Source organism: Pezoporus occidentalis, unplaced genomic scaffold (assembly GCF_034315485.1).
Source record: "Pezoporus occidentalis ecotype Australia unplaced genomic scaffold, CSIRO_AGI_Poc_V1 ctg980, whole genome shotgun sequence".
NCBI lineage: Eukaryota > Metazoa > Chordata > Aves > Psittaciformes > Psittacidae > Pezoporus > Pezoporus occidentalis.
The window spans coordinates 5,184-15,432 of NW_026916348.1; the positions used below are offsets into that span (position 1 = coordinate 5,184).

A 10,249-nucleotide genomic window follows, 5' to 3' on the forward strand; every position below is an offset into this window, starting at 1 on the left:
ACATCCTTTATTATTAACAGAAGGAGCAGCTGCTATCAAAGCGTTTCTCTCATCATCTCACTGTGTCTGCCAACAAAAAACCTCCAGCATATATCAGGCATCAGGACCCAATAGGACATGGATTTCCTTCAGTTTAGAGACCTGCCTTTGCAGAAGCGCTCGCACACATTTTTGGGGGGATACCTCCAAACAGCTGGATTACAGTTCCCCACTAACTCAGTCCATGGGATCTTGAAGTACACAATCCTAACTCACCCCAAAGTTCTGTGACCATCTAAAAGCTTTTCTCCTAAAAAGATTATGAAGACAGGGGGACTGATACCAAGGCAAACAATGGGACAGAAGGAATCTCAAGGAAGTCTACAGAGTTTGTCAGATGTACAGGAAAGATCTGTACAGATGTACAGATCAAGGAAAGTCTGAAACAATAAATGCATTTTCTCTCACAGTCCACCAGTCACCTCAGGGTTTTACTTCACCTATAAAATAACTTTTTAAAAATATTAACCTTAGTGAGGAAAAAAAAACCAAGGTAAGTACCTGCTAGAGGAGATGCTTCTGCCCACTCACAGCTCCGTGGCGGAATACCACAGTGTAACCACAGCCAATGCACTCAAAACACCTCATCTCCCCAGCTTTAAGAAATGGCTTTTCAAATGCCAAAGCTCAGTGGGACTCTCAGAAGTGTTAATCACCTCTGAACAATGGCAGAGACATAGGGGTGCCTGTGGTAGACAATCCCCTTACCCTACTTTCTGTTTCAGATAAAGCAGGCTTTTACAGGCGATCTTTGACACTCTTTCATCATCTATTCTTCTGCAGTTTCTTCCCCCTTAGTTTGTTTTTTAGCCTTTCTTTTTTATTCTTCAGTGAAATGCACCTGCGGCACTGCTTGCATTCTTCCATTTACAGGTTCAAAAACTGATTCACAGGAAAAGCTCTCACTGCATGTATCTCCCAGCCTGTAACCTCTGTTCCCCGCCTGCCTGGTCGGACAGAGAAAGCACGACTCAGCTCACAGCAAAAAAAGCAAAGTAATTTTAATTAATTAAAATGGACCATGGCCAACCCCAGAAGCTTTTGTGTAGGGCAGCTTCTACTTACAGGCAAGCGTAAAAAGCAAGATTTTCAGACAATGTTATGAATGAGTCAGACCTGAGACACCAACTCATTCACCTCTCAAGTTCTTCAATGAAAAATGAACTGTTAAAGGCATTAAACTCTGCCCCAACCAAAGCGGCAGGAAAGGCAATTCAATGGGCACCACCTCCAGACAAAGCATGTTTTCAGCAGTGCCTTTAATCCCTTACCAGTGATCAACTATCCTTCAAGCTGCCACATTCTATAATGACAAGTGCTTCCAGAAGGTGGCTTGTAACTCATCAGGAGACTACATTTTCCTTCTTTTGACGGTTCTCTACAGGATCATGCACATAATGACAGCAAATCTATGTCTCCTTTAAACATCATTTCTCCCCAAGCAGGTTTTTCCATATATGCTACAAACTCAAAACTGTTAAGATACACGACTTAGGCCTCAAAACTTAGCTCTCAAAGGAGCAATGTCGAAAATAAAACTGCAACAGTCAGTTACCAGTTAAAGCAACAGTCAGTTACCAATTTCATCATTTTTATCTTTAAGGGGAACCTACTGCCGGCAACATGGACAGTGGGATCAAGCATGCCCTTTGCAAGTTTGCTGACAACGCCAAGCTGTGTGGTCTGGTTGGCAGACTGGAGGGAAGGGATGGTATCCAGAGGGACCTTGAGAGCTGGGCCAATGCCAGCCTCACAAAGTTCAACAAAGCCAAGCACAAGGTCCTACACCTGGGTCAGGGCAATCACAGACACAGATACAGGTTGGGCAGAGAAGTGATTCGGAGCAGCCTGAGAAGAAGGACCTGGGGGTGTTAGTCAAATATAAATGGAACACGAGCTGGCTTCAGTGTGCACTCGCAGCCCAGAAACCGAACCACATCCCGGGCTGCAGCAATAGAAGCGTGACCAGCAGGCTGCAGGAGGTGATTCTGACCCCCTGCTCTCATGAGACCCCACATGGCGTACTGCATACAGTTCCGGTGTCCTCAGCATAAGGACATAGAGCTTTTGGAGCCAGTCCAGAGGAGGACCATGAGGACGCTAAGGGGGATAAAGTACCTCCTGTATGAAGACAGGCTGAGACAGCTGGGGCTGTTCAGCTTGGAAAATAGAAGGCTGTGTGAAGACCTCATAGCAGCCTTCCAATATCTGAAGGGGGCCTACAAGGATGCTGGAGAGGGACTCTTCGTCAGGGACTGCAGCGATAGAACAAGGGGTAATGGGTTTAAATAGAAACAGAAGAACTTTAGGTTAGATAAAAGGAAGAAGTTCTCTACTGTGAGGGTGGTGAGGCACTGAAACAGGTTGCCTAAAGGGTGGTAAATGCTCCATCCCTGGCATTGTTCAAGGCCAGGCTGGATAGAGCCTTGGGCGATGCAGTCTCCTCTGAGGTGTCCCTGCCCATGGAACTAGATGATCTTAAGGTCCTTTCCAACCCTAACTATTCTATGATTCTACGATTCTATGATTCTATGAAGTCTTAACCATACTTTCCCAAAGACAGTTATCACAAACTCCTTCAGCTTATTGTGCCTCCAATGGTACCCAAAGCATTTCTTGATACACAGAAACACGCATGATCACATTTTCAGCCTGAAAAACATTTGCAGCTTCTTGTTAATAGACAGATGGAAGTCTTCTTTGCTCAGGCATCTCAAACTATTCTAAGGAGTCTGAAATTATTAGAATAATTATTCTAAAAAGCCACACAAAACCACACCACTCAGCGTTCTGGCCCAAACCTCATGTTTCAGATCCTACAAACCCTGGAAAAGTACCTATGTGTCAAAACCCCCACGGTTTGCTGGATCAGTAGAAGAGGGCTAACGTCACAAAACAGGGTCCCCCATCATCTGGCCTGATGTTACAGGTATAATGCACCACCACACCTACCATCATAGAATCACAGAATCATAGAATTATAAAATTATAGAATGGTTAGGGCTGGAAAGGACCTTAAGATCATCCAGTTCCAACCCCACTGACATGGACAGGGATGCCTGACACTAGACCATGTCACCAAAGGCTCTGTCCGACCTGGCCTTGAACAATGCCAGGGATGGAGCATTTACTGCTTCTCTGGGCAACCTGTTTTAGTGCATCACCACGCTCACAGGAAAGAACCGCTTCCTTGTATCTTACCTGAACTTCTGTTTTAGTTTGAACCCATTACTCCTTGTCCTGTCACTACAGTCAATTCTGAATTAGATGGCACACAAAGAAACTTGCTCAGAGAGAGCCGGGACAGAAAAGAAACAGTTTCTCCACTTCATGCATTGTCCCTCCCATGTCCCCTACATTTGAGATTAAGCCTCAGGTTTCTGTACAACAGGAAAATGTGGTGCAAGTGGGACTGATAGCTCAAAACATCCCCCCAGCACTAACATCACACCAGGGGTTTTTGCAGTAACATCACCTTCACATTCACAATGTTTTTAACACCTTCTACCTGCCTGTGAAAGAAGGTCTAGCAGCAGCAACTTGCTCAATTCTAGAGCTATTTTAAAGTGAAACATCACTAGTCATTTGCTGCTGCTTAGCTTCCACAATCAAGTGAAGCTGTCTCTTGGCAATGGCTGTGTTTAAATCCCATAAGAACTCCAACAGCTTGCCCTGGAGGAGAACCTCCATGGGCACAAACTGCAAAACTTGCTGGGGAGAGTCTGTGTCAAGCAAAGAGCTCATTAGCTCCTTCAGATGCTGCAGGTAGAGTACAACTGGATTTGGGAGGCCTCGGTAACCAACGCACAGCAAAGCAGCGCTGCTCCTCAAGGGCTCAGGGCAGGCTGGACAAATGAATGTGATGCGTCTGAAGCAGCAGTGCAATATAAATACCAGGCCAGCTGTGAAGCGTGTAAAACAAGAAAGAATAGGCAAAATCAATGCATCTCCCACTGTCAGCTGATCCAACGAATGCAGAACACAGTCCAAAAGCTGCTGCTGGTACTTTGGTTCTCCATCATAAAGCAAAGAGAGGCTGAATGTCAGCAGTGTGGATGAGTCCAGGAGCTTTGTTTCCATGTTGGGCTGGCTCTCAATATCACAGAGGGATGAGAAGTCTACCACAAGGCACGTGAACTGGTCACCACATCTTCCCTTTAGGACTTCCTGGTGACATCTGGAGAGATCAGACACTTCTGCCAGTATCAGTTCCCCAGGAAGCACTTCACACGACTGACATGCCTGCAGTATCTTTCTGCTCTTCAGACTCTCCCCCATCAATGTGTTCAGCGCTTCATTCAGATTTTCCAAGACTTGACCATCACAGAATGGGGAACATTTTACCACTGGTAATCTTTTTCCTTCCAAAACATACCACAAGCTACACTCGAGGTCAGAAGACAATCCTTCCAAGACACACATTTTCCCAGCAGTATTTAAACTATGCTCTTCAGCCCAGTGATTAAAATAGCCCTTTGCCACTTTATCATTCCACGTGAGGGTTTCCAGCATCCTCCTTTCATTGTACGTACTAAAATATTTGCTTCTTTGCCCAAACCATTTTGTATTCATGCTGCAACCAGTCCGAGATTTCCTGACAAGCCAGTTCTTTCTGGAAATGGGTTTCAGACAAAGTCTCTGCATGAAGAACTCCACTGCACAATCTCTTAACTTGTTCAGTTTTGTCTGCTCTGCTTCTCCCATGCACTCAAAGAGATGGATGTTCTGAGAGATAGTTTCTACCTGGCACTTGTGGAAGAACATGCAACACTCTTCATGTAGTTTAAGAAAAGACTCTGGCAGCACATGCTGGGGAAAAAGTGCTTTGTTGACCATTTCTGTTCCAAAGTTCTGTATCATCTTAGAAAGCAACGGATGGATGCTCTCTCTGCCCATGTAACGAAGACAAATCACATAGGCCTCTGAGTTGCCAGCTTTGCTAGTGGCTGGCTTAAAGACATGGACCTCCTCAAAAGAGCAGTTTAGCAGAAAGAGCAGATTGATAGAACAGTGTTCAAACAGCGTGAACATTTTCAAAACAAAGGACCCTCCAGTGCCCAGGATCATTAAAGCACTGACTGTTTCACAGTAATGAAGGGGTGAGACAAGAGCCTCCTGTTCTCCCGGATTCCCCTGGCAATCAAAGCTGCCATCAGCAGTCACCAAGTGAACTATGGCCATGTTACTTATAAAGTTCTGAAGTCCTGTTAGGTGTTTCAGTGTCATCACGTCACCAGTGTTATCTGGGCCAAAGTACCACCAAGGCAAGGTATTTGCTATGAGACGGTCATCCATTATCATCATAAGAGTGTCATTGGCTTCATGATATGGGTTTAGAGTGTTCGCTACCCAATTCCAGTCACATTGGACATGGTGGGATTTCAAGTAGTGGTTGAGGCTGGCTATGAAAGCTCCAGGTGCTTCACAGAGGTGGACAGTATTCAGTTCTCTGTCCTGAAGAGCTTCTTCAGGGAGAAGAGGAAAACTGCACAGGATCTCATGGAACTTGCACCACGCCTGGGTACACAGCTCAGCATTCACCCATTTCTTCACATGAGGAACTATTTTCCCTGCTTTATTGGTAAATGAGGTGTGCTGATGCCATTCATCCAGGTTCTTATCACTGAGTTGATTCTTCACGTCATTCATGGAGTTCTTCAGAGCCAGAAGTGAGTCGAATTCCTTGTGATCGCTTGTAAAAGCATTGCTGGGATCTGGAAGCTGCCACTCATTATTCACTGGCTTAGTGTAAGTAAACTTCTTTGCAAAGAGCTTCTCAATTTCAGACAGAATTTCAGGACTGAACTTGTCAAGGTTTGTAGTCCGGTTAACATAAGACTTCTTACATTTGTTCATTCTTGGATTGATTCAAGACCTGGAGAACAGCACAGAAGAATAAACACTGTCATGCCAGTCACACATGTATGTAAATAGGCAAAGCTCTTCTTAAACAATAAAGATCTCTCCTGCTTAACCTCTGTATTGCAGAACATGAGAAACTCTTCACAGAATTGTGTACAGGTGAGGAAAGTAAATGAGGGTTCTCCTGAATGAGGCTATCTGGAGATCAGGAGATTCACGGGTTCAATCACCCTTCATGCTATTTACATAACAAGTGAAGAAGAGTTAGCTGCTGCTTTGGCTCTTCACTGATCTCAGAATGCTCTGCTCACTCTGTAGGTCTGAACACTTAAATCCAAGTATCTTAGTCACAAAAGAAACCATACCACAAGCCATACAAATTAAACAAGTGCCCAAAAAATCTTTTCATCTGATTATGGAAGTATTTATCCAGGAGTTCAAAGTAAGGAGACCAGAGAGCCACAAGGCAAGGGAGCTTGGAAAGGGAGCCCAGCTTCTCCTCCTCTTTACCAACTGCTATCCCTCATACCTCTTCCACAAAACCCAGCGTGATGCAGAGCGAGCCCCTCACCAGCACCCAGGCCCTTTGCTTAGGAGACCCTGGTGAGAGGTTGAAACCCAGCCTGCAAGCAAAACCCTGTTTCTGTGCTCAGCAGTACAGCCTTACTTCCCCTACTGGAAAACAGAAATAAATCCAAAGCAAGAAGAGACTTTGTTGCATCCACAGTCAATCTTAAATCATGCTTTATATTAAAGGAGGAAGTAGTGCGAAGTGTTGTGCTTTGAGCGCATACACGCAGGTATCAGAAGCACACTCTGCACAAAGCTAAGGAGCTCTGTAGCCATCTGCTCCAGCACACAAGCAGAAGTTAGGTTCACTAACCAGAAATCTGCCTGCAATCTATTCAAAACTAAGACGCTCATTTAAGTAAAACAATTTAATCAAAATTACCACAAGAGACGGGGATCACAGAATTGTTTAGGATGAAGATCTTTGAGACCACAGAGTCCAACAGTTACACTGGAATTCTTTGTTTTCTGAGACTTTCATTATGGACTTTTCAAGCAGCTTCAAATGGTCTAGCAGAAAGCAACCACTCAAGCCACACAATAACTGAGCAACTTCTCTACAGATACCAACTTCTCTCACATGTAGTTACAAGGTGCGCAGACACCACCGAAACTCAGGAATCATCCTTGTCACCAGAGACACAATGACAGAGAACTGCCTGTAAGGACTTAACAGTGATTGTGTTTACTTCTACATCATTTTAGAACCTACAAAGGTGTAACCCTCCAACAACAGAAAATACAACCTGCTCCTTTGTGGGGCTGACACTGGGAAATCCCTCGGCATATTATTTTAACCACCCGTCTGGCTCAGAAGCAAATAACAATCTTCAGTGTTACAGTTCAATGTAATAGAATACTGGACTAAAACTGAAACAGTTGAGAAACTTTGGAAGCAAACAGAACAAACAATAGTCAACTGAAACACTTTTCCCCTTGAAACAATGTAGCACCTCAGGCAGCAGCAACAGGGCGACAACAGCTCCTCTCATAAGCACCAGCTCTCTGACGGCTGAAGTTTCACCTCCAATTTCCACAATTCCACTTACTTTCAATGAGCATACTTAGTTTCACTTTCCTTTACAGATATTCTGCAGCTTTAATCTCGTCCTTTCTCACAAGCTGTGCTGAGGGGCCGAGGAAAGCTGAGGGAAACACTTAAGACTGCTGTGCCCTAAACCAGTTTTAAGTCGTTTTTAAACACGATCCCAGAGTTCACACCAGCAAACCCCTGAACAAGTCCATCACCCAAAGCACGACAAGGAAAAAGCGATCGCCTGTTTTTTCTGGTTTACAGTTATTTCAGCCCCCACCGCCTGACTCGAGCCGCTGAAGGGCGCCTCCGGGCTCTTCCCGCCCCGCAGCTCCTCACACATTCCCGGGGACTGCACACCAGCTCCCGCCCGGAGCTGCCGCGCAGCCAGACCCGGCACACGCGGGGACCGCAGAGCCCCGGAGAAACACGCCCTCCGAGCCAGCCGCCGCGGCCCAGCCGCCTGCCTCCGGCCCAGCCTCTCGCACAGCCGCGGCCTCCCTGCACCGCCCGCTTCCTACGCGAGTCCGCGGCTCCCGCGCGGCGCAGATACGCCCCAGCTCTTACCCGGCGGGCTGCGGCGGAAAGCCAGGCAGGCCCCGCCCCCGGACCCTCGCCTCAGTGGGGCGCCGGAGGCAGGTGTCACGTGACGGGATGCGTGCTGCTGAGTTCGTGTAGGGCGCAGGGAGAGGGTTCCGCGGGGAAGGCCCAGAGCCTTACCGTACCAAGAGACGGCTCCTGAGGCCGGGCAGGAAGCACGGCAGCCGTTTCATTTGCAGGAGCAAGGAGGCTGTTCTTCACCAGGAAACCCTGCTCACCTGAGCTGGTTCTGCGAGAAGGGAGCAGAGGAGCTGCCTCCAGCGGTAGTGCGGCCCAGTAGGGAGGATAAGCATTCATAGACGTTATTCAGCTAGCACTTACCACATGATCATTCATACGTACATACATGATCAGGTTGCTCAGAGAAAAAATAGGAGGAGCACCATCCTGCTCCAACCCTTCGGAGAGGAAGGGCTGGGGCTCAGGGCCTTGCATCCTTCTGCCTGCAGACGTGGGACATGAGCCCTGCAGAGCCAGACACAGCTGACCTAGGAGCATGGCCAGGGCAAAGCACCATCCTCGCCCAGCACTGCAGATGCCACATCTCACACACACTACCTAGGCCAGCCTTTGTCTCTGGAGGCATCAGTGATGCTCCTCCAGAGTTTGCTTTGGTCTCTCTAACCCACAGGCAGACACTTCAGAAGTCTCTTGCACTTGATAACCCTTTCTAAATCCCCAGGAGACTCATTACACCCACCTTGGCTTGGCAGGAGACAAATACTAGTTGAAATACTAACGGAGCAGTAATGAGTGGAATCAAGTGAGCATTGCAGCATCCCTGGAAGCGCACTTTCTAGACAGCAAAACAGTATCTAATTGCAAGCAGAGGCAGGAAGGTCAAAGCAAATTAATTATTACAGCAGACAGCAGGTGTGAGCTGCTGTTGAGATTTTAAACATTGCAGGGATTTTCCTGTGCATAGGTTAGAGAATGAGGCACTTGCCAGCCCTTTTGGAAACAAACAGCCAGCAATATAGCATGAGTTAGCATAAATCCTTTCACTTCAGTGCCAGGCTTTCTGCTATTGACTTCTGTACTGTCACAAATTTCTTCTTGATGATGCTCAATCCAGCCCTAAATCCAGAGTAACCTTAGCATAAAAATTCATTGCTGTGAATACAAGGGAGCCCCAAACTGACATAACAAGGGGATTTTTTTCTAGAAGCTCAGTAATTGGCAAAGAAATCTTTTCCATCTTAAGGACATAATAATAATAACAGATAGGTAAGTAATCTTTTCTCCTGTTGTAGGCAGAGAATTCCTAAGTTAAAATCTTAACTGAGAATATAAAACTATAAACAGACAAGTTCCCACACATGCACTTTTAAGCTACTTGCTTGTTTTCTAAAATGAAGCAATAACTGCTACAAAATAGAAAGAGCCTTAAACAGAAAGAAAATTAGTTTTATGAATAAGTACAGGACTAAAACTTTTTAAATCCCCTAGGGGGTGATATTTTTAAAGTTAAAATTGCCATACTCACCCTATTCAGTAACATTACAAAAAGATACTGGCTATCTCATAGCAAAAAGTTTTACCTGTGGAGGGAAGTTTTACATGTAAATCTGCAATGCCTCTTCACCCTTGGATTGGCCTGTTTGAAAATCACTTCCCAGTCAGTCAACATCTTTGGCTACTTAGGGATAGGAGGCAGAATGGGGACAAATTAGTTAAAGCAGCTGAGTAGTCTGTGGGTAGTTGAGGGTTTTCCAGTGCATGATGTGGTTTCTTTGATTGTACTGGGTGTAAAGTAGTTGTATTGCTAAAATGTTTAGCTTAAGAGGCTTTGAAGTTAATGTGTATTTCATTCTGTAATGCTTGCTTTTTGTCTTTATAGTAAAAGCCTGGCCACATCTTTCCTTTACTTCTGGCTCTCTGATATCTCCAGTGATGCTCTGGTGTTTCAATTACTTTTCTTATTCCTGCTACACAGCAGTTGCAAAACTTGTACTGAGTCCTGTGGAAAACAGGCTATTTAAATCATTGTGTTTAAGAGATGGATTTTTGTAATCTCCTCTTAAACACGTAACTCACCTTTTTATATTCTGTTGGGTTCTTAAGTGTTTGATTATTATCAGTAAGGGAGCAACAACAATTAAGCATGTAGGGGAAAGCTATATGTAAGGAATACTCTTACCTTTT

The 10,249-nt window shown here is 45.5% G+C and overlaps 1 protein-coding gene across 3 annotated transcripts; it reads right to left on the reverse strand.

The window, feature by feature from the left end:
- Positions 1 to 409: 409 nt before the first annotated feature.
- On the reverse strand, positions 410 to 7,910 carry CMTR2 (cap methyltransferase 2). 3 transcript variants are annotated; one of them, XR_009962403.1, is made up of 2 exons: positions 3,548 to 6,540; positions 410 to 986 (listed from the first exon to the last, which is right to left on the reverse strand). XR_009962403.1 is itself a non-coding variant. In XM_062606868.1 (2 exons), the coding sequence occupies exon 2, from the start codon at positions 5,893 to 5,895 to the stop codon at positions 3,601 to 3,603; it is 2,295 nt and encodes a 764-aa protein (XP_062462852.1). In that variant the 5' UTR covers positions 5,896 to 5,914; positions 7,470 to 7,910; the 3' UTR covers positions 2,556 to 3,600. The 3 variants fall into 3 exon arrangements, 2 of the variants coding, with proteins under 2 accessions (XP_062462852.1, XP_062462853.1); XM_062606868.1 differs by lacking the exon at positions 410 to 986 and adding an exon at positions 7,470 to 7,910 and having other exon boundaries at positions 2,556 to 5,914; XM_062606869.1 differs by lacking the exon at positions 410 to 986 and adding an exon at positions 6,854 to 6,959 and having other exon boundaries at positions 2,556 to 5,914.
- Positions 7,911 to 10,249: the final 2,339 nt, after the last annotated feature.

Excerpts from the sequence above, each read along its gene's own strand:
- CMTR2 (XM_062606868.1), bottom strand. The coding sequence starts at position 5,895 with ATGAACAAATGTAAGAAGTCTTATGTTAACCGGACTACAAACCTTGAC.